Source organism: Ornithodoros turicata, unplaced genomic scaffold, assembly GCF_037126465.1.
Source record: "Ornithodoros turicata isolate Travis unplaced genomic scaffold, ASM3712646v1 Chromosome58, whole genome shotgun sequence".
Classification (NCBI taxonomy): Eukaryota; Metazoa; Arthropoda; class Arachnida; order Ixodida; family Argasidae; genus Ornithodoros; species Ornithodoros turicata.
In genome coordinates this window covers 480312-498159 of record NW_026999385.1, presented here as the reverse complement: position 1 = coordinate 498159, position 17848 = coordinate 480312, and the positions used below count along the sequence as shown (strand labels likewise).

At 48.9% G+C, this 17848-nt stretch overlaps 1 protein-coding gene across 1 annotated transcript in view; it reads left to right on the top strand.

The window, feature by feature from the left end:
* The window catches only part of LOC135374425 (protein turtle homolog B-like), a 115378-nt gene that overhangs the window by 84781 nt on the left and 12749 nt on the right, over positions 1–17848 (top strand). Inside the window, exons 2-6 of the mRNA XM_064607384.1 lie at positions 15959–16306; positions 16384–16683; positions 16828–17082; positions 17169–17450; positions 17541–17807. Coding sequence (XP_064463454.1) covers positions 15959–16306; positions 16384–16683; positions 16828–17082; positions 17169–17450; positions 17541–17807 — 1452 coding nt within the window. The remainder of the gene's footprint in view (positions 1–15958; positions 16307–16383; positions 16684–16827; positions 17083–17168; positions 17451–17540; positions 17808–17848) is intronic.

Below are 17848 nucleotides of genomic sequence, written 5' to 3'. Positions count from 1 at the left end.
GTTGTTGCCATTCTGGCGGCTTCTGTCATTTCCTGCTTGAAGCCTGACTCAGACCGCCGGACGTGGTGAGGACGCTTCCATGGATTGCGGTGGTCGTCCGTGTCAGCTTGAAACTTTGGGTGTTTTGCTTCCGTTTGACTTCAAGTAAAGCTAAAATTTTAAGAATTCATGCTCATAAGAATGGCATCAACGCGAGTGCCATCGCATCGAGGAGGGAAGAGTAAAAAAGATCGAGAATGAAAACTTCCTTGCTTCCAGCACCGCGTGTTTGAGATTACAGAACACCAGGTGGTCGAAATTATCTACAGTCCTACCCTCCGACACTTCCCGCATGCAGCCACACAACTATACACTGATTCACTTTACACGTAAGTCTGCTCTTAAATAATGACAGCTTACGCGTTGACTCAGATGTTCTTGAAATCAGGGCGTGTGCCACATCGGTGATATCCCTTCAGCACGCCAGGCACCTCTATTGCTTGTTATTCAGTTTTCCGTGTGATCTGCTCTTGAGGAGCAGCGAGATTTCACGCTCGTGCTTCTTGTTTATTTCCGATTTCCACGAATTCGATGCGAACGCTAAAGCGTAATTCTCGAGGCGTAAGCAGGGTTGCCAGGTCAAATCCTGAACAGTCAACAGCGCCCCCTTAGAAAGTTACCAACTCTAGCCAGTTTCTCTCGTGCGTAGCCAATTCTGTAGCCAGCGCTCTGCCGGCATCAGGTCATGTGGAAGCAGCTCCACTACATCAATTTTGCCGTGGCGAAACTGCCACTTGGAGTAGGACTAGCATATATGCGATACACAAAGACAAATGAGCAATAAAATCTTCGGTCGAATTATTAAAGAACATGACGCAGTCATAACGAACATGACTGAGTGAATTTTTCTATATGCTTTAGTCTCCTTGCGAAACACTAGTAGAAGACGGAACATGGCCGGTCTTGTGGCCACTGCCAAATCAAAGAGAAAGCTGATTATAATTCGTGATTTCCCTTCGCTAGACAACTATGAGCGATGCCACAACGGATGTGCCGGTGGTCTCATTTTGCCCGCTTCAAGTTCCTTGAACGTGCGCTGAAATCGCACAAAGCGAAAGCACTCCGAAAGACATAATACTTGGTGAGAGGAGGCCAGCCACCACGAGGAGACAAAACGGATAAGATGAGATGAAACTACGATGGAAAGCTACTGTTCTGAGTCTTGAAACAAACAAACCGTCCCCGATTTAGGTGCACTGCAATCCCACACGTGGCGAAGATGTACGCGATCGTGTTGCAACCGTGTCAGTTAACGTTTACCAAAGAATCTGTAGTTTATGTGCATTGGTGATCGAGTCACTCGAGCCTATCGGTTATTTATGTGGGGCGTTGCACCTGCGCTCCTCCTGAACGCGTGGCATATGGTATGGGCCACTACCTGACAAGTCGACTTGTACCGGTTCACATGTAGGAACACGAGGCGACTGGAAGCACCGTACACTTTCATGCGACTTATCGTACTCGGCGCTGGCGGCGTGCAGTCGACGCGGTTCCCCGTCTGCATGCAAAAGCCTTATATCGACTTATGTGGTTGTGCCCTGTTTTACCAACGCTGGTTAACTTTGGACGGTCTCGTACCCCCTGCCCCTCTCATAAAGTGTATAATTCGATTGTCCTTTGTTGAAAATGGAATACTGCGAATTTACCCGACAAAACACGCTACAGTTAATAAATAACCGAATTAAATTCATAAAGATTGCAGAGCATGCCGCGATCTGTGTTGGCAATAAGAACAGCCACGTCGCCCTGCGGGAAAGTCCGTGATAGGACACAGAAATCGTCTGCTTTTGCGAGCGCTAGTGCATCGGCGTGAGCAGACGACTTTCAGAAGTTACTGGGCACCGCGGTAACTCTCGCACATTTTCTTTCAGTTGTCAGGTGAAAAATGCACATTCTAAGAAGTGGCAAGCATGGTGGTTTAACACAACTATGTTAGCCCTCAGAGACAAGTTAAAAGTCGCAGGACAACCCCACCCACAATCACAAGTCTGAAGTCGCCGGCCATCGGCGCGCGCGGTCGCATTACAGCTCCTACCAGAAATATATTACGCGCGCTTCCATTACACTCCCCGTTGCACACTGATCATGCTTCGAAAAGAAGTGTCGCTGACGAGGCACATGGGGAAGGAGTGCGTGTTTATCTAAAAACCGGATTAAATACTCGCGGAAAGAAAACACGTGACTTAGCTTCCACGTATCCGATAATGTGCCACATTATCGGAGACCCCACAGTCAATGCTCGGACTACATTCTCCGCTCGCGGAGGTATATGCGTGAGTGTCCCCATTTCGAGAGTAAGGGGGATGACTCAACCCAAGGTGCTTCTGCAAGTACAATTACCATGACAACGACGACGTACCCGCAGGCCGACGTCATACGTGACGTATGCATCAGAGAAGCGCACGTTTCGACAAATTCCTCGAAAACGACGTGGTTATTCCGAATGAAACTTTGACGGTTGTATGTGTACAGTACTCGTGAAGCTAGTTTTGACTAAGTTTCGGAATCGCCCCGGCTGTACGAGACCGTCCCTTTAAACCGAAATCAAGGGTTGCTAAAACGTGAAGTTAACACTCAAATATTTTTTTGCAAAACGTCAGTTGGTGACATGGTGAATGCTTCAGTGACAATAACTCCCTTTAGTGAAGCAGAATTAAGAGTTAAATTCGTGTTAATGGGGCCGTTGATCTCGGTTCAAATGTTAATCGGCGTTGGTGAAACCGGGCCTTAGTCGCCTACTCCCACTGCCCTATAAAGTGGCAGCAGGTGCTTTATTCCCGGAACAAATACGTCGTGGAGAGTGCAGCCGACGACCGCAACGGCGCTTTGTCGTTACCCAAAGCCAACCCACGGCAGCTCTATGCAGTTCGGGCGTCGGGCTCAATGGGGCCTGGGTCGCTCCTCTGGGTGCGGCTTCGCTGCCCAAACAGCAAAACATCTTTGCCAAATATTGGACCAGTATTGGGAATACTGGTTCAATATTGGGCCAGGAAGCTGTGCTGCTTGGGTGGGTCTGTCTGTCTCCTTCTTGATTTTCCCTTCTATAATTCTCTCTCTCTCTCCTTTTTTTTTCTTTTTGTTTTGCTTCCGGCTCTGCGATACTTTGTGTGGTACAGAGTCACGCCCATCATTTAATCTTTCCTCTTTAACTCTTCGTTTTTTTGTGTGTTTTTTTTTATTTTTTGTTTCCAAAACCTCCCACTGTGAGGTAATCTCAGATGCATGTGACCTTCGTGTCAAAACAGGCTCCTAGCTTACATGGGTATACGGACCAAGGTTCCTTGAGAGGCTCTTCTTGAGCCCCTATATAGTTTCGCTGCTTATTTTGTAAACATGATCCTCGCTCGCCCAAGCTACGAAGTGGTCGCACATTTTCTCCTCCCTGTCAAGTTTGGGCACCTCCCGATCCTCTGCCTTACACGCATGTAGCTCCAGAGGACAGCCGAGTCCCCATTGCCCAAATTCGCCCAAAAAGCACGCCGAAAGGTATAGCCAATTTTTGCGCGAAGTCCCCAAATCTGGCAACCCTGTCCATAACCCTGTTATGGGCGCTCGTTAATAAATAAATAAAATTAAAGCAACGATCGGCGTTTTGTCAGCGACAACGCTTAAGCACTCGTTGCTGTAATCGACGCCCCTGAAGGTATCATAACACCATGCATTTACAGCGTTCGAGGATAAGGAATACGAAGGCCAGCAGTTCTAACCGATCAGAATGGTGTCGACTCCTACCCCCCAGGCAGACACCGCGATCCGGTTTCGCGTTGGATCGGCTCTTGGGCGTTGCTTCGATGATTACACTTGCAAGCTGCGCCTCGGGGGCTTCAGCGGTCTTCCATCACACTCGAACATTGGCTTCTCGCGGGCTTTGTTCTCGGCCACGTCCAAATAGACGCAACGTCAGTTTCGTGGACAACCAAATGCTAGCATTTTTTTAGCGTTTCCGGTTCGAGTTTTCTGCTGGTACGTCATTTCCTTCTTTGAGGAATCCAACGTTTCGCGCCTATTTGAGCACCTTTTAATTTCTGCGAGAGTCGACAAGCTAAAATAGATTTTTGGCGTCGTATGGACCGAAATAAATATTTCAAGTCCGGTTTCTTTTTTTTTTTTAATTGTTTGCGTAAAAGTAATAATTTTTTTCAACTATACGCGGCAGTTACCCACATTTTTATCGTGCTTGCCGGTCTGAGCTGACAAAATGAGGGGCACGGCCGAGAAGATGCGGCATAGCAGCTCGTTGCTTTTCCGAAGGTCATGTCAAAGAGTAGGAGGAGGTAGTACGTGGGATCGAATTCCTCCGCCGTCTGAGATTTTCCTTTGTTTCTCCGCTAGATTTTCCAGACTGATGTACGCACCTCAAGCCGATCCAGAACACACACTGACCCCTTCCCCTCCTGCATTTCTCCCCTCATCGATCCATGCCTGTACGCTGCTCATAGCCACAGTTACTTCGCGGCGCTGACATGGGATTTTAAACGAAAGAGCCGCGAAGGGAGAGTATATTGTCAGCATTGTGTGGAGAGTATTATCTCCCGTGTCATGGCTAAATAGTCTTAAATAATCTTCAAAAGCTACATTAATCGTCTTCTTTGTAACTGCCTGACGTAACCATTTGAGCCAACAATTCAATCCCTGTAATCTATAGGGTTTTATCTACAACATCAGTTTCGAACCAATTGTGCGTAAGCGTGTTCTGCCAAGCACCACCTGACCCGTATATCTGTCAGATGGATGAATGCCGAGGAATCTCAATCGCCCTTTGTGCTAACCGATCACCAAGTTTTTATCGACGGCCCAATCGACATCGTAACGCTAGTCGTGCGTTGTGAACGAATCTCAGCCAGCCATATGCCTCCAAAGGGACGCCGAAGGTCTCTCGCCATTCTGTAAACAGGCCACATATCGCACACCATATAAGTAGGCCCATATATAACGACATTTAGCTCTCTTTTACGGTAGCCGGTTTTTGGCCGATGCCAGGGAATCCGATTATTACTGAGCGCGAGGCAATGATGACCTCGGACAGCAGCTTTTTTTTTTCTTTTTGTTCGTCTTGCTGCTGGGCAGTGGGGACACTTCCTGTTGTATGGGAGAACCGTCTGCGGTACCTCCTGGTGCCTCTCCGTTCGTAGCCCGAAGGCTGTATCGGTTCTCATCGGAGACGTGTATATGCGGAGAGAAGGGATGTTGCCTGCTGACTCGATAAGAGAGAGGCGGTGGGAATGAGGAAAGATTTGTCTCTTTGGATTTTTATTCGCGGTGTTCCAACGCTTCCGGTGCGAGATTACGAGGCGATCTTCATCACATTGGCATTGTCTACGATGGTGGATAAGTTTCTTTGCGATGGTCCTGGTAAGACTGACTCCGCTGTGACAACCAACCCTGCTAATCTGGCAGCGGCTGAGAATGCATTGCTCCTTTATTTGTCCGGAAAGATTTGTTCCTATACTTCCGCTTCGTCTCATTCAGCAGTGGTGTGCCCTAAGAACAGGACTTGACCACACGACATGCTCAAGGGCATCCACCATACGGAACAATACCACCCCTGCAAGCTCCGCGATCGTTGCGTGCGTAACTTGAGCATAGAATATACGATGCTTCGTAGTCGTTGTAGGCAGTGGCGGATCTATGGGTCCGGATGTCCTGACCCCCCCCCCCCCCCCTTCAATTTCTGTCGTTACATAATTTCAGTTGACCTCAGGTAGTGCAGTAGGACGCTTTCCAAGGCAGGAGCACCCCCGACCCCCCTCAGAAAAATCCTGGATCCGCCCCTGGTCGTAGGACACCTTGGTCCCACTCTGGCTGGGGGAGCGACGCAGAGTAGCGCGTCGCACTTTGAGGTTCGAGAACAGGCTCGATCCTTTGTTTGCCCGGATTTCTGCGACGATTAATTCAAGTGCAGAGTCCCACCCCTCCCATTTTGAACAGATGAAGCGAGAACGATGCCATTCAGAATGATGTGACGTGGTGATGCTTTCGGCGTGTTCGTGTGTGTATGACTTCGCTGCAAGAATGTCATCAGAGTTCATAGCAGCCTCTTGCGTCTTCCTGATCTACATTCTTCCACGTTCGACCACCTGCTCGCAAGATGTGCGATTCCCCCTTTCTTCGCTCTGCTTCCGTCGCAAATGAGGTCGTGGTCGTAGTAGCTCGCATTCATACACAAGGGCTCCACTCACAAAGGATTGCCGTTTCTCCACTCTTACAGAATGATCGGCTCCTTTCATTGAGAGTCAGAAACCAGAGCAGCAGTGTCTCTTCTGTGCCATCTGGCACCTGATGGCTGTTGACTGCTTCTAATGGGGTTGGGATATCCTACTGTGGCGGCCTAGAAGCAGCAACGGCTCTTCGTGACAGATGGGGACTTAGGATTCTGAAAGCCGCGATAACTCTGTTGTAAACCGCAGATGTTATTCCTAGTGTCGCACCTAAAAAGAGAGAGAGAGAGCTGAAGATTCGATGTGAGGTCTCGCAAGGGTGCTGTGCAAACGCCACCTAGATAGAGAAAGCGATGCTCAATGTCCTCTCCTCCCCTCTCGCTATGGTGGTGGTAGTGCAACTGATTGCCGTTGTCGGCTACGCTCAGGCGGGCAACGTCACGACTATCGCAGGGGTGGATCATGCGTCCTGGGCCGACTTCACAGGGGACAGTGCCGACATTTGTCTTGAAGCCCCCGTCTGAGGAGAACCCATGGAAAACACCCAGACAACACGGCCAGTGCCCGGATTCGAAGCCGGGTCACCTCCCAGTCTCGACGTGGCATGCCATCGTCGTAGTCACAAGGCCGTGGGAGCTGGTCGTCGCCATGTGCACATGTTGAGTCATGATGTCGTTTACTTTAGTCAACCTGCAGACGATTTCGAACATAAGCTTTCTATGGCAACCAGAGGCTGCTCATGCGGCTCATAGCGGCTCGTCTCCGCAAATTTGGCTACTCGTGACCGGCTGCCCACTTGAGCGAGGCCAACTGCAGCAAGCCGATCTTGTCACCACTACCACCACTGTCTCCGTAGCTGTGGTCGCCTATTAAACCCGTCTATATTGGCGGACTATGTCACGTAGTTTAACCGATCCGACTATCTATTTAGGTGGCGCTGACAGTGCTTAGTGCCCTGTGTTTTAGGGTAAAACCCGTTTTTGCCCCAGGTTTGTATCATCACCACTTCGGGTGAACCTCCCCCTCCCCCCCCCAAAAAAAAAAGAACCAAAGGAATAAAAACGAACTTTGCAAAGGGCCGATCCAGCCACCAATACCGGAACTGGAGGACGCTAAGCATTCAACGTTCAAGGCAGCTGCTCCGCATCTTATGTCAATCTAAAATGCGAAAAGCGTTCTGTTCTTTTTATTATTATTATTATTATTATTATTATTACTATTTTCCACCTGATGTCACCCTGTTTGAGGGCTCCAGAAATAAAACCCGATTTTTACCACCACCACCTTTACAAAAAATAAACATAATATCCGAAAATACGGGGCCCTACCTACGCTCCCTGTCTTGATTTCAGGTTTGCTCCCATCAGCCGATGGAAGAAAATCGCGCTTCGTAATGTGGCTGTGCTCTCCCGCTCTCGTAAAACCGGACGATGCGAGTGACGTTCGCACCGTGTCGTCTGCTGACTTCACTGCATGTGTGTCACCAATTTTCTACGCTTTCGACAAGCTGAGGACATAAATGCGTAGGCTTCGGCATAGTCCATGTGGTTGACCACTCCCCCTGTGACAGCGGAGGCACAATGGCTCGAGCGTTTCGTCATGCGGCGTCCACGCGTCCTTCTGCGAGCTCCACGTAATTAACCCTAATGGCGACCAACAGCAGCACTCCACCGTGTGCGCGCTGTCGCGTTGTATGCTTCGACGCTTTACCGTTATTTTTTTAGCAGACCGTCGCCAATGCAGACTACCGCTATGAACTTCATTGTGTGCGCGCATTCCCGACAATATACGGGCGGTAATAATAACGGTGTTCGTTTCTGTCGGTCGTCGCTTGTAGCCGACGTCCAAGTGTCTTGGAACGCTTTATTGTTGACACGGTCGCCGTTATAATCGCCCTAATGGGTATACAGGGAAAACGGTTCTTGACAGTTTGCGAATTGGTGCGTGAGGTTTTCATAAGAATGGGGTTGAAGGCGGAAGCCGGTCGGAGGAGGGGGGTGGGGGACGAAATGACGTTTTCACGGGGAGAGAAAGCGTTGATGTAAAAGCTTATAGGCGGAAAGGAATAGAGGCGAGTGCGGGTAAGCAAACTTGGACCCGCACCCCGACAGTACCCGCGCATGTGTGACCCGCACCCGCAAGAATTCAATCTGGGCGACCCACACCCGCAGTGCTGTCTGTATACTCGCATTGGGACCCACAGGGGGCAGTGTTCCTCGTACACTTTACCGCTGTTTCTATTTTAGAACAATGGAAACTCTGAGTGTTGGCTACGTGTCTCGGACGGCTTCAATCGTATGCCAATAAAACTGCGATTCAACAGAGAGCCATATATGTCTGCATTAATAATAGAACTCGCCCGCCAGCACTTGCCTGCTGCAGTCTGGCACATGGATTTATACGGCCAACGACATAGGGCACTGCTGAGCTCGCGTGTGACAGAGAGGGATCATTTAGTTTGCCATGGAGTGCGGGTAATGCGGGTATACCCGCATTACCCGCGGTCGCATTGCGGGTACATCCGTATTTTACCCGCTACCCGTAGCAATCGCGAAGTCCTACCCGCAAATCGTGACGATGCGCGGGTAACTGCGGGTACCCGCGGGTATACCCGCGCTCAGCTCTAATAAGGAACTACCGGGTGGGAGAGAGAGTAAGGGCGGTTGTGGACATGGATGTTGCTCGGGCAACGTTTCCTTTACGTAAGCCATGTAAAAGGGGAGATGAAGGAAAAGTAAAGTAATAAAGCGAATTGGCGTGAACACGAACAGAAACCGTGTGTAAAAGGTACATGTATCGACTGCGCAATGGCAACACCGTCCCCTCACTTTCCTTTTAGCCCAGAGTCTCCTCACCGAAGCTGCACTTGCACACACTCTTCTTCTCGCCAATATATTCTGTCCTGGAACTTATACCCGTGCCAAAGGTTTGCGACGTGTTAAAAGATTATGATATGTTTACGCGGTTGTATTTGCGCGCGGTTGAAATCCCGCCGAGAACATACATAGCTGTGTTGACACGCGGGCGTCCAACGGCTCTCCACTGATATAGGGATATGAGCCCTGTATGTTTCCTCAGCTGCATCGGTGTGCTTCACACGTGCTGGGCGCGCAGTGGAGGAATGCAAGCCCGGAGCGCAAAGAATTGCCTTTGGAAAGGTCGACGACAAATCGCTCCTTTGGCAGTCAGCGATGTTTGGCTTTCGCTTTGGGAGGTCCACGGCTGGCAGCTGGAAACGTTTTGTCGTTGCCACTGCGAAAGTTCCGCGCCTCGTCCGAGTTTTTCTTGTTAAGGTAGCGCTTGTTGTTGTTCCTTGGAGTGCACGCGTGTTGGGGTACACTGAACACCGAAGGCGCGAGAAATGTGCAGTCCCGGGCTTGATGCACGTGTGAAATCACAGAACTCATTTATGCAATAAGATGCACTCTGTTTTCGGCCCTCTGCCTTTGCCGGGATTCGAACTCCGGAAGTGACCAGTTCAGCTGTCTGGGCGTTCTGTTTTGGGCTTTCCTCATACGTCCCGCAGCAAATGCCGGCGCGGCTCATGTCAAGTCAGCCCAAGACGCACAATTGCACTTTGCAGCGAATGCCTTACCAGGTAGGCAATTAGCTCGGAAATAACTCTGCCACCTGCCGGTCTTTTGAGAGCACAGTCAAGTTCACTGTCGCAGCATCTTTACAAGCGTCGAACTTGTATATCGGGTGTCCGTGCTAGCTTTATTTATAACATATGTTATTTTAATATGGAGATGCATTTCCTTTTTTTTTCTTTTTCTTCAATTATAGTAGGTGGCGATATATTCTCGATTAAGTGGGCCAGTTCTAGTGGGCCAAAAAGTTCATTAGTGGAAATACGGTGACCCACTTATCCTAAAATATATCGCCAATTATTGTGATAAAAACATTTCCCAATTTGGGAAAGGAATCTGACCACAGTTAGTGCGGACACGTTGTATATTGCGCCTCATAACGTTCGTTATTGACAAATTTCCTCGTTCGTCGTCACTTCATGTATGGGTTTGTTGCGCGACACCCTTCAGCCTCTGTGGAATTCCGGATTCATTTTTAAAGATATGGCTTTGCTAGTATAGATTCAAATGATTTATAGCCCGAGGCGGACCCAGGATTTTTTCTGAGGGAGGGGGGGGGGGGTCCTACCTTATTGTTTTGATTTGTTTGTTACTTATGTTTTGATTCTTTCTTAACTGATTTGTTTCTTAACTGTTTGCGTGCTATTTGTCTCATGCTCGTTTCTGTTGCTGTTTGTTCCCTCTTTTTTCTGTTAACCCCCCTCTTGTAATGCCTCTTGGCATTTGAGGTATATAAATAAATAAATAAATAATTCGGGATACCCCCGTTGGATCACGCTAGGGGCATCGCGCGTTCGCTCGTCTGCGGCTTCCGTTGACTGCTAACCAACGTGAACTTCGACGTGCGGGCCAATGATGGCTCTCGCGGTGTGGATGTGACGGCACCGGGTATAGTTGGGCAATCCGCTGCCCGGTCGCTCCGAGACCGGGCGGAAAAAGTGCCAGCTGGCAAATTCCCTGCGCTCGGAAAGCGCCACGAGAACACACGAGATTGCTACACTTTGACCAATGCTCGGACTCTGGCAAAAAAAAAAAAAAAGTATGCCAGGAAATGACCACGGGAATTCGACATTCAAACTCTTCTGCTTCGCTCAGAACATAACAAAAACGAAGAAGAAGAAACGCAATTCGTGCTTCGTTCACCTTCGTGATCACTCACAAATAATAGCGAATTCGGGTGGTCATTTCGTAGCAAAACGGCCGAGCGCTCAGAAATTGCTAGGTCGGCGACCGAGCTGGATCACGTGACCGTTGCCACCCGAACATGATTGCTAGGAATCTAGCAGTTTTAGGTACTTGGATCACGCTAGGGGCGTCGCGGTCGCAAGTCTTCGAGTTCTGTCGTCTGCTAAACCACGTGATTTCAACATGCGGGCCAATGAGGGCACTCGCCACCGTTGCAGTGCGGATGTGACGACACCGGATACAGTTGAGCAATCTGCTGCTCGAGCGTTTTGAGACCGGGCAAAAAAAGTGCTAGCTAGCAAATTCCGAGCGCTCGGAAAGCGCCACGCGAACATGCGAGATTTGCTTCATTTTGACCAAGCGAACATGACTGCTCGAGATCTGGCAAAAAAAGTTGCTCCGAAATGACCACCCGAATTCGCCATAAGGGTGCCTCAACCGAGAATTCTTATCGCGTTAAACGTTAGAGAAATATGTCTAAAATCAATACATCCAATAATATTACCTCTATCTAGACCCCCCCTCCCCCATCCTCGTTGCGTCCAAACCTGGTTGCGTCTGGGCGTTAACTCTGCAGCAACGACATTTTCTTTTAGCGTCGTCAGTCGATACCCTCGACCTCAATCTGTCTCTCGGCCGTCGGAGGCGAACCGGTTTGAAGACACGCCAGGCAATCGAATCAAGGAACCGACCGGCTGGTTCGTTGTTTCCGCGGCTTTAGCTCCTTCGATTTATGACGTTCGACACAGAGGGCTTAGATTGATAGTGCGGTTTTGCGCAGGCGATTCTCCCTGTATGTGACTCCACGGGGTTGCGTAAGCAGAACGACCGGGTGGGTGCAACGAACGGATTTTCGGGGGTGCTTCGGAAAGGTACCATTCGAGTGTAAGAAAGTAAGAAAATACTTTTTCGCTTGAACGAGTGAAAGACCACGAACTTATCATGTTACCTGGGGGCATGGCTTCTTCCCCGTGTGTCTCGCACTTCGTTCAACGTGTCTTCAACACTTTTCAACGAATGCTTACCTGTCTTCAAACAAGCTAATGCCACTCTACTCCGTCTGAGGTGCCAAGATCTACAATTTCGAACTTTGCTTGGGCATTGTCACGCGTATAATTAGTGTTGTCGACTTGCACCCGAGTAATTCAGCTGGGCCTTCGGGCGGCCTTCGTCCCGCAGATGACGAATGTGTTTCCGCCACGAACATCGTGTATTGAGGTTAGGTTGTGTTGTGGTTGAAGTTGAGGTTATATTGAGAATTTGTCTGTACTCCTTGTCTCTGGTTTTATTTCGCAGTCATGCATCACCTTGTGAGCACAATTTCGCTTTTGCCGATCAGGTTACAGTTGGAACGCATTCAATACGTGTCGAGGAAAATAAGCTTTGCCTGTTTGGATGGTTGGCATTACGCAACCGCAGGAACCTCTTCCTCCTGGGTTCTATGCACTGGGTGGACCATGACAGTGGTCGTGACTCGTGAGGCATGGTAGCGGACGCAACCTTGTCTTCTGATTCGAATATCTGCGTGGTTTCTCTCGTTGCTAAGCAGCTCCTGGTCATGTTGTCCTTGCCTACCGGAGCCCGGTGAACCTTCTTTCATCGTGAGGACTTTAGTCTGACTAGTGTCGTCTTCTGCAGGATGTTGGAATCGGATACAGCAGGTTTGCATGGTAGTAAGGTGCATACGATTCCCGTCCACGTGTTGGAGATAGACACAACGGATGCTTTGTGCACTGTCGTAGTTTTCTTTCTGTCGTAGTTTCTTTCGTACTTAAACACTAAACAAAATACGGCACTACGACTTGTGGAACGCGTATGACGCTATGTGCGTCGGAGGTTCTGATTTTTAAAAAATCTTAAAGTCCTATATGAGGAACTGCTGTTGTACGTCTGTTTCGCAAAACCGCCGTCATCGGCTTTTTTGTCGCATCACTCGATCAGATACTCCTGACAACTTTCCCCTGTTACTGCGAGCATGGATATGTCGTTGCAATAGGGACTTCACCGCAGCCACGAAGGCATGGCTCATCTTGACCTGCCAGCCAGCCAACCAAGTGGGCCTCGTCGGACGGGTGTCGCCGTGACGTCCATCTCGGTCGACGGTTCGCGTGACGTCACGCAGCTAGGTCTTTTTGTCGTTGCACCTCTCGACGCAAGACTGCATTTTTGGACGTTTGGAAGCCTTTCCGTTCCAATTATAACCATATGGTGTTCGATTATGGTAACTTGGTTGTCGCTCCTGGTGATGAAGCTCCCCATTTCCCGCATGAAGCATAATTCATGATCTTAATAGTAAAGTTGTTTTAATAACTGGGTCATTCTCGTTTAGTGCTTTAGCACGCGCTTTGTGGAGTCGAATGCATCTTGAAAGGGCGGCATCAACAGTAGACGTCAGTTTGCCGTGGACCAGGTGATGGAAACGCACGTGGTTGCTGTTGTTGGGATAGAAGTTATTTGTTGGGTATTTTCGAAGATTACACAACTGTTTCCACAACTCCGCCTGTGTGTGGCCGAATACTTCGTTACTTTCTACGCATTATTCGTATTTTTTTAAAGCCTGTCGTACGCGTTTATTTCCCGCCGTAGAAACGCAAGAGGAAAAGAAACATGGTTTTATACATCTCAGAAAATTGCCCTACTGTACGCTGCCACCTGCTCGCCTCGCCGAGGGCCATAATTGAGATATCTCCCCGTCAAGTGCCTCCATCTTTTTCTTCCCCTGTCCCGCGTCAGAATTTTCTTTTTGTCTCTGTTCGTTTTTTTTTTTTTCGTTTTTTTATCCTTCTCTTACCTCCACCACTCCTCTTCACCAACCTACTCATTATCGCTCGCGGGAATGGGCAAAGCTGCTTCGCCATTTCTCAGGGAAGGGGCATAAAAGGGAAGTGGAAAAACATGATCGCCATCTGCCCTCTAGTGGTTGTTTCCTTGGGCAGCCATAAAGAGAGACCAGAATGTACGAACAAAAAAGAAAATGAGCATGGGTGGGGAGTTGGTGCGGAAGAGCCTCGGATGGATTTTTCTGCTGCTTGAGGTGGAAGCGTCTTCTCCTTCTTTTTATTTTTCTTTTTCTTGGACACCTGATGAAAGTTTCGCGAAATTCTACTGCTTCTTTCATTGTTTTCTCGGTCTTTGTCTGGATCGGGGTTGGGGGTTGAGGTATAGGAGAGGGGACTCGTTATTCTCAGCATGGGAGGAACTGCGTGTGTATACTTTCTAAGAAATAAAAGGGCGAAGCTGTCTTCGTTCTCCAGTAAATGACGCCGCTTTCTTTGTCGTTCTGTGTGTAATGAGATGGTGAGCGTTGTCCAAAGAAGTGTGCTTTACGAGTCATTTCCCTGGGTGGCACCGTAGAAGCAACATGTGCCTATAATAGGCGTTTTGTTCATCCGTGTTGTCGGAAGTGTATCGTCGCAGTGTTGTCGTAAGAAACATTTGCCCAACGACGTTCAGGGGCTGGTGAATCGAGCGTAGCGCCGTGTGAGGAAAGCGTCTACCGGGAGAACAATAGAGCTTTCTTGCGCCCTCTTCTGTTTCCAGTCGCACTCTTTGTTACTGCTATTATCGCGCGCAGTTACCATAGGACTCCCTGCTTCGAGCAATTATCAAATATTTATCACCATTTGTGGAAAAAAATAACTTCCAAATGCAGAGTCTAATTTCCTAAACATGCACATCAATGTCCTACGGTGAAGCGACCCCACGTTCTAGGTGTAGTTTTTTTAGCTCCGGGACAAGTAACACTTTTAGGCGTTAGGGTCAATGACTACAGCGTCACCCATCTAGAGTGAGCTTCGAAAAGGCGAAAATAGTCATCATGAAGTAGATCCGGTGAAGTTCGGTTCTGGTTTTCGTTCGCGGCCAAATATGCTATTTAGTAAACTACGTCAGACGTTGAGTGTATGACAATTACAGATATATTGTACAAATAATGTTCACACAGCGGAGGAATCTTAAAAGCAGTAAATTAACGGCGAGTGCAGTGCGGATGACAGTCAAGGGGATCGAAACCATCGGACATGCGTCAGGACGGCAGATCCGCTCTCCTGCGAGTGACGTCATGAGAAGAAAACCCCCATACAGGTTGGGCTGCCATCTAACATCCATCAAGATTTTAAAAATGGACGGAACGGTCTACCGACTGAATGCTGATTGGATGAGACTATAGTAAAATTTCGGATTAAGGGTCGATGTGTCATTTGGAAAGTTGAGAACTGCCTCGAGGAACACCCCACCGAGTTATTTCCAGCAAGTTACGCTTTATGTAGCTTTTTATTTTTCCTTTTCACTCTCCTTTCCTCTTCCTTTCCTTTCCTCTTCCTTTCCTTCCTTTTCTGTTCTTCTTTATCCCTTTCTTTTTTCTTTTTTACCTTTTCACTCTTAAAGAAAGCCCGCAAAGAAGAAGAAGAAAAAAAAAAACAGTGATGACGTGCCCGTGCGCCGCGATGGCAGTGCATGGCCATGTTGCATTTCGTTGTATAGTGGGACAAAATCAACAGGTTTTGCCTCAAATCAGTGACTGGATTACTTGGCTAAACAGAAACGGGAGGTTATTGACAGGCGTGTCACAGCAGTAAACATGCCAGCAAAAATTTCAATTCTAAATGAATTGTTGCGAATTTAATTGGAATGTTCTGAACAGTGACTCTGAACATGTGATGTTTGTTTAGCTTTGGTTTGGTCTGTCGCTGTAAGATGAGAAAGGGGGTGGGGGTTCTTGGTATCAAATATAGAATATGTTGGGACATGAGGCTTCCATGCCTCATATTTCATAGTGTAAACAGATTCATTTTCACAATTTAGTAGCATTTCTTTTTCATGTCATTGAACTGGTCGTATGTAGTGCACTTCTATTCTACACAGTTTCTGTGTGAGTCTCGCGAGCCTCATGCGGTCATCATTATGTTTAGTTGCTTTCAGTTTATTGTGTTAGGAATATCAAGGGCATCACATATAATTGCTCCTTCCATCTTTTCTCTTCCATAGGAGCAGTGTTCCAACTTGTTCACGGACAGCCTTTACCTGCTGAAGGTCTAGATGTCAAGGAGGGTAAAGCCCTGGAGCTACGCTGCAAGTTCAACCCTGCCTTAGCGTCGCGAAACATACTTTACTTTTGGGTGCGAACCAATACAGAAGGCACAGAGAATGCTGCCATTAGTGGGAGTGCCCTCTTCCCTCATTACACCGTGGACTTCGAGCCCACGGAGGGGCGCTACGATCTGCTCATTTCTAGGGCCCAGTATGAGAAGGACAATGGGCGCTTTGAATGCAGGCTGAAGGAAGCCGGCAGTGGATTGGACGTGCACAGCAGCGGATATCAAGTCACCGTACTGAGTGAGTTAAGGTTCATTACCGGCACGTCGCCGTACATTGCACTAGGTCGGTATTGGAACGCCCCGTTTCTTCCTTAGTTCCACCAGGAAATCCCAAGATAAGCCCTGGCAACCCGACGGCCCGCGAAGGGGAAGCTTTAGCGCTCACGTGCGCCAGTGAAGGAGGCAGCCCCGACCCAGAGATCCAGTGGTATCGTGATGACGTGCCCGTGCAGTCAACCCTACAGCCAGGAGGATCTCGCGACAAGCCCACCATTGCTGTCCTCTCCCTGACGCCGAGGCAGGAGGACGACGGTGCTTCCTTCCGTTGCGTCGTTCGGAGCCGTGCTATGGAGGATGGTGCAAGACACGAGGCCAGAGTCACACTCAGAGTGTACTGTAAGTCGTGACACCTTCTAAAAATAATTTAATCCCTCCTCTCCTTGACTTTTCTGCTGCTCTTGAGTGTCACTGAGATTAATCGTTAATGGTACTGCCTGTTAATTTTGTAACCGTAGTACACACTGAATGTTTATTTTGCAGATGCTCCCAAAGTCACTGTTGGTCCTTTCAATCCACTTCACGTTATGGTGGGCAATGATGCCACTCTCACCTGCTCTGTGGTGGCAAACCCACCTGCCCGTTCTGTGCGCTGGATGAAGCGAGGTCAGCTGTTGTCAAACACTCCGAACCACACTATTCCCGGTGTGACGCCGGAGGACAGCGGAACCTACTCTTGCGTAGCTGATAATGGAGTTCTTCAACCAACACACTCTGACCTTCAGCTGAGTGTGCTCTGTAAGTACTGCAGCTGATTTCAACATGCACAGCGAGCCTAACTAGATAGCGATCATTTCATTACAAATCTTGCGGTCTTTTTCCAGATGGTCCACGTGTCAGTGTGCTCCCGGAGCAGGAAACGTCCCAGGGAGAGAATGTTGTGATCAAGTGCAATATAGCCTCTAACCCAGAGCCTCACGCTGTATTCTGGCAAAGAGAAGGAGATGCTACTTTTAGGCAGAAAGGAGACACACTGCGTCTGGAGCGTGTGACCGCTGACGATGCCGCAACTTACGTGTGCGAGGCTGCTGTCCACATGAGACCATCCACGTCTGCTGTACATACAGAAGTGATTGGCAATGACTCGGTCATCCTGCACGTTCGACGTAAGTGCCTCCTGGCTCACAATAATACTGCTGTTATTCTGTCTCAAAGAGACTCACCACGTCCCGTTACCATTAATTTCGTTCCTACAGACAAGCCTGGAGAGGCTGAGATCACACCCAACAGTCCAACAGCCGTCGCAGGCCGCCCCTTCACTCTATCTTGCGGTGCCCGTCCTCCCGGGTGGCCTCGTCCTGAGTACCGTTGGTGGAGGGAGGGACAGGAACATATTCCCCTTGGCCACAGGGCCAACCAGAGCTTTCTGGCAATCCACAACAGCCATGAAGGACGATACTACTGCCAGCCGCACAATGCGCTTGGCAAAGGGTCTATTGCTTCTGTCTACATGGCAGTCAGTGGTGAGTTTCACCTACTTTATCACATCCCTTACCACGGGACT